The 6,000-nt window shown below is 47.0% G+C and overlaps 1 protein-coding gene across 1 annotated transcript in view; it reads right to left on the minus strand.

Annotated features, from left to right (window-relative positions):
* Positions 1-5,030, minus strand: part of DENND5B (DENN domain containing 5B) — a 103,629-nt gene extending 98,599 nt beyond the window's left edge. The window contains exon 1 of the mRNA XM_014876962.2: positions 4,904-5,030. Coding sequence (XP_014732448.2) covers positions 4,904-5,015 — 112 coding nt within the window. The 5' untranslated portion in view covers positions 5,016-5,030. The remainder of the gene's footprint in view (positions 1-4,903) is intronic.
* Positions 5,031-6,000: the final 970 nt, after the last annotated feature.

The raw sequence follows: 6,000 nt of genomic DNA on the forward strand, positions 1-6,000 counted from the left end.
TAACGCCACCAAGTTTTCTGGCAGCGCGCTTTGTGCACAGACCTGGCACGGAGGAAGCGCGAGGGAGAACAGCGCAGGTGGTGGGGAGGCTCTGCAAGGCGTGAGCACGCCATTGCCAAGCACACACAAGGACAAAAATGTCTTTTAACTTTCTAAAAATAAGAGCCTACTAGATAAGAAGCACAGTTAGCCAGACTGCAGCATGCCCTGTTTGGATCTCAATGCTTCATTGAAGGGAAATTAATTACCAATATGTGGATATTTGTAGGGAAACAGCATGAGGTAGAAGAAATGCGCATTTTCCCCAAGACATTCAGCATTTTTAGTGAGCACGACCAGTATGCACTCTCTGCTTTGCTGGCCATTAAAATAAAGAATTTGATCTTAAAAGTAAACTAATGAAGCTCTCTACAGTTTTCAAATATATACTGAATGGGACAGTAAGATATTGAATCTTTACACAATGGCCAAAACGAGACAGTGTAAGGTAACATTTACAGTTCATGTGTGGAAAAAAACCCTATAAAAACCTTATAAATCTTTTCACACAGCAAGCAGGCTACCATAACTCCACCAATATTCACATTCTAAGACAAAGAAAGCACCATCCAACACGGTCCTGGAAGTCTCACTTCCCATGCTGGCTTACTGCACCTTTTCTTCCTCCAAACTGCACCCTCAATGGACACCAGTCCTTCCACTTCAGAACAAAACATCCATCCCTAATTCTGTCCCTACTTTCCTAAAGGGCACTAAATTACTTCCCCAATAAAGTATATTTCATTTTCTTTTTAATTCAGTCATGTGTATTCTGGATTTTTCTAAATTGTAGTTTGTGACACTCGAACAAGATATTACAAAATGTAATATGTTCCCCAAGCAAATGGTAAAAGCTGCTATAGCCAGAAAACCTCGTGCCCTGCACATATAGTTCACTATGTATGAACATGAAGTTCATATAGTGTAACAAAACATATGAAAGAAACAATTTAATGAACAATTAGGTCTTTTTGTTGAATGCAATGTTAAATATTTATTGTAACAAATTCATTTGAGCACATGCAGTTCCAAAGCTGATAGTCTCAAAATGGCTTTACCTGAAAGAAGCAGGCATGAAGAGCAAAGTGAACTGAAATTTATTTTCCATCAGCCCTAAACACGACAAAAAAGCTCCCTTCACCCTACTTTAGTGAAGTTCAACAGAGCACTGAAACCAGTACCGAAATTTTTGTGCTTTTCAAGATATTTCACATCAAATACCCTGCTTTTCTTTTATGACCTCTCCAACTATTAAACGTCAAGAAATCCTTAGATAGTTTCCTTTCCACCTCAAGTCCCTGGAAAGAGCCTGGAAAAGAGTCCCTGGAAAAAGAAAAGGGTTTTTTTTCCCTCCATCCTTGAGTGAGAGCTTTGTGATAAGGGCCACAAGTGTTTTGACAACATCATAATCTACACACAATTTTGTTGTGTGCCTGGATACACTACCAAATTGAGCAATAGGTAAACAGCTTTCAGCTGTTCAAAATTAGTTCACTTAAAAACCCCAAATCAGCCATGTGAAGAGCCAGCTGTGGAGGAACTCACTACCCAAAAAAAGAAAAAAAAAATCGGTACCAGAAAACTTCATACATGCAAAAGACAAAAAAATAATCAAAGAAAAATGAACCATTTGCTTGGTGGAAAATTCTCATCTACCAAGCTTATTTTAAGCCCTGAGCATTCATTCAGTGGAACAAGAACTAGAAACAAGATGCTCTTCCCTAAAAGCATGTCAAAATATTATACAACCATAAATGTTGATTTTATTTCATTTTCTGAACAGACCTATCACACGACAAGAATTAGAAAAGCAGTTCTTTGCCCTGCTTTCACGAGTAACACTGAAACATTTACTTCCATGCCTGATGCAGTAGATGAGGATTTTTTGGTGCTTTTTTTTTTTTTTTTTTTTAATTGAAGAGAATTTTTGTGGAAAGAGATTTTGGGTTTGAAGCAAGGAAAGCCTCCGCACAGGGGAGAGTCCCGGGCTGTCCCCAGCAAAGGCAGGAGATAGGTCAGGGAGCTCCAGATGAGCCAGAGCTGACTCACAGGCAGCTCCTCAGCACACCGTGTACCAGGGTGAGCTGCCTGAGTATCAGCAGATCACCACCAAGTCCATATCTCAGATCTCAAGGATTTTCTAACTCCTGCTTCTCTCTTCACAGGAGAGGCCCTGGGGCTCCAGAGCAGCAGCAGAGCTCCTTCTTATCCCTTCTCCTGCTCCTCTGCTCAGCCTCAAGGCGGTTCCATCAGTCAGACCTGGAGTGAGCACCCTGTTTGCTTTGTTAACACTGACTGCCAAGGGATTCAAGGTTTAGAGATAAGCAGGTTCTTCATTACTTTTTTTTTGCTAAACCGGGGATGATCTGTGCAGCAGCTTAAGTCACAGCAACTTTTCATTGATGTCTTGTGACTTACCTCAACAAGCTCTTTAAGCACAAGGATAGCAAGATGTAGCTATCACAGCTACATAATACTGAAAGAACAGGGTCATTTACTTCTACAAAGAACATTTTTAGCAAGAATAGCCATTTGTGGGTTTCCTATGATAGAACAGGCTTTCTGTTCCCTCAAGCATCTTTCTCCCCACCCATTACAGCGGTGAATTCAATCATAGTACCTTGGTTTTTGAGACCTGTAACACAGATTTCTAGACAGGCTCTCACTACTGCCTGCCTACTGCAGCATTAGTACTCCCCAAGCTTTAACAGAAATGTTTTCTCAGTACGTCTCAAACCAGAGTTAATTTTTCCACGGCTGCATTATATTTGTGGCTCATAGCACTCCCTGTTCCTTCCCAGCATTTCCCACTGCTGAGCTCCCAGCTGATAGCAGAAAGCTCTTGTCACGAGTCCCTAAAAATATAACATTGCTCAGTGGCAATATTAAGTCCCATCATACTTCTGTTACTCCACTTCTTCCTCTATCACATCCCAACCCTCCTAAGGTATTAAGAATGCCTCCCAAACTGGCATGACCAAAAATGTCTGTATGTCCAAACCATATTGCTGGACCTTGCCTAGTTTAAACCAGTTATAAAGACATTGCTTTGAAAATTGCTTTCGTTAATTTCTCTTTGAAATTATTTACAGTTGCACCGTATTTTATAAATGAGTATATCCTAGATGTGCCAAAATTACTTTCTTTCACTGAAAAATGAAGAGGGAGATTACTTTAGCTTTGAAATCTGCTTAGTGTTCCTGAAGCAGTTCAGCCAAACCTACTGAATGACCATGAAAGAGAAGCCCTGTAGTCGAGGTAGTACATCTGCACAAACCCATCACACTCAGGCTGTCCTTGAGCAGCGCTCCCCAGGAATACATCTGTGCACCTCTCTGGGAAATGGTGCAAAAAAATCAGCAAAAGACAACTTGGAAAGGCTGGGTACATCAGGGAAGGCACAGCCTACCAGCCAACACAGCTTTAAAAATAGTTTCTTTTCAGACAGATGGCTCAAAGTTTAGGTAGCTGAAACCCCAATAGGTCATATCATGCAAATCAAACCCTGTATGCCATCAGCTGGGAGGCGGTTCACAAGTCAGGAGTTTTCTACTAAAAGCAGCAAAACTGAAAACACACAACTGTGGTCAAAAGTACATGTGAAAAAACAAAGAGATGGAAGCACATTTAGCAAATGCTTCAACTTGGAAACCCCAGGGCTACCTCCAGTGTGTGCTCACTGCCAGGGGTAGAGACTTAGTCACCCTGCTTTAAGATAAGGTTTCTTGGAAAGTTTTTCCTTGGAAACATACGTGCATCCACCCCTTCTACTGGTGACAAAAACATGAACTTCAACCAGTGTACATTGACCAGTGATATAGATCATCACGTCTTTCTCTTACACAACCAGAAGGCAAGGTACTTCCTGATGCAATAGCTGTGGAGACCTCATTAGGATCCCATCCTCAGGATCCCACTGCCGGGCAGAGGTGCTCACGGTGACAGCTACAGCTGCCTTCAACTTCAGCCACGCACAGCTCCTTTGCCTGCAGTGTGAACGCACGGGAATGGGCAAACACTGGCACTTAAACACTTCCAAACTCCTAACTCCATGAGGAAACACTTAGCTTCCATACAACTAATCCGTGTTATTAAGCCTAAAGTTGTTCAAATTTTATATGTAAAAACCTCACTTAAACAGCTTCTTTTGCATAAACAAAAGTGACATTGAAGAAGAACTGCTGCCTTATGCCAACGTAATCAGCTCATATCCCGTCATGAACCCACCAAAAATAAACATTTTAGAAAATGCATTAGAGCCTATACCAATAGTTTTGTTCTTTTTTTTATTTAACATTTTTGGCGTGGTGGGGAATAGAAGGATGCAGGAAGATAATTTCTGAATAGACATAAAGATGTGAACAAACATAATAAAGATGTGATTCCATTAATATATTCAGTTCTTCCCAGATCCCTCCCCCTCCTTTCCAGTGCAGTTACTGAAGAAAACGCATATGCCCGGGCAGAAAGCTCGGTCATTCGGCTCTCTCCAGTTCCGTATCCCTGGGTTCCCTTCTCCCGCCAGCGGCACCCCGCTGGCCGCGGCCGAGCCACTGAGCCCGGCCGCGGGGGGATGCCTGTCCCCGCCACCATCAGGGACCGGGCCAGCGGCGGGCCAGCGCAGCCCGGCCTGCGGCGGACGGCGCATCCCAAACGCTCCCCGCCGCCCGGCAGGACCTGCCCTCGGGGGGATGCTTCGCCAGCCCCTCCGAAGGATGCTTTATCCTCCAAAGTCGCTCCCTCTCTGCGGCTCCCCCTCGTCCCCTCCTCGGGGGGAGCAGACATTTTGAGGCAGCGCATCCCAGACGCCCGGCGAGCCGCAGCGGTGCGGGCGCGGGCGAGGCCTCCCGCCGGCGCGGCTCACCTGCCAGCTCGTCGGGCTCCAGCCCGCTCTCCGCGTCGATGCCGCACAGCACGAAGTAGTGGGCGAAGCGGCAGGGCGCCGCGCCGGGCCCGGGGTTGCCGCTCCCGCTCATCCCGCCGGCGGCTCCGTGCGGCAGCAGCGCGGCTCGGGCGCGCCCGCGGGCCGCTCACGGCGCGCCGCCCCCCGTCCCCATCCCCGGCGGGGCCGCGCAGGCGGGCACCGAGCGGCGGCGGCGGCGGCTCCGGCGGGCGGCCCCGCTGTCAGCTGAGCGGGGCGGGGACGGGCGGGACACGCAGCGCTGCCGGACCGCCCCCGCGGGGCATTTAAACCCCGCGCGGCCGTCCCCGCCCGGCGCCTTAGCCGAGCCGCGGGCGCCTTTGTCACTCGGTGTGTCCGCAACCCTTGGGATACCGGTTAAAGCTTAAAGCTCCCCCGTGTGTGAGCAGGAGAGGCTGGCTTTATTTAAATAAAGCAGGAGACTGTGCCACTTCCTATCGGGAATGTCTCTTCTCCCCCGCCCCAGAAGCGAGCTCCCGCTGCCGGAATGTGCCGAGCCCCGCCCGGCGCCCGGGCTGCGCTGAGCGCTTCCTGCGGGAATCCTGCTGGGGGAAACGGCTTCTTCTCCTCTCCAGCTGAATATGGAAACTGCAGCCGCCACCCGCTGCGGATGGCTTTTGTGCGGTCTCCATCCCCGCTCTGCGATGGATGGCGCCCGTACCATGTTATGGGAGAACTATTTCTTGGCTACCCGCACTCTGTTTCAAAGCAAAAACTTAAATTGTTGCTTAGTTCCCAGTTTATTTAAGATTTAATAGACATTCTGCCGCGTCCAGAAAGAAATCAGCGTTATTTTACCCCAGCTGCTAGAATCTTTCTCTTTAGGATCACCCGATGCCAAAACACTGGCAGTTCTGTCCGGGAGCAGCACCTACTTGTAAAGGGATAGCGATGATTCTGTTTTGAAACTCTAGCTGTTTCTTCTCCAAAGTGATGAGATCCCCCATATGTCAATAATTCTGACATTTGGATATCATAAGGAGGTTGGTGGGAGAATTCAGTATTTTCACTTTTATCCTTATGTGTTTTGTCTGTTTATT

The sequence above is a fragment of the Sturnus vulgaris genome, chromosome 5 (genome assembly GCF_052056855.1).
Source record: "Sturnus vulgaris isolate bStuVul1 chromosome 5, bStuVul1.hap1, whole genome shotgun sequence".
In the NCBI taxonomy this organism is placed as follows: domain Eukaryota; kingdom Metazoa; phylum Chordata; class Aves; order Passeriformes; family Sturnidae; genus Sturnus; species Sturnus vulgaris.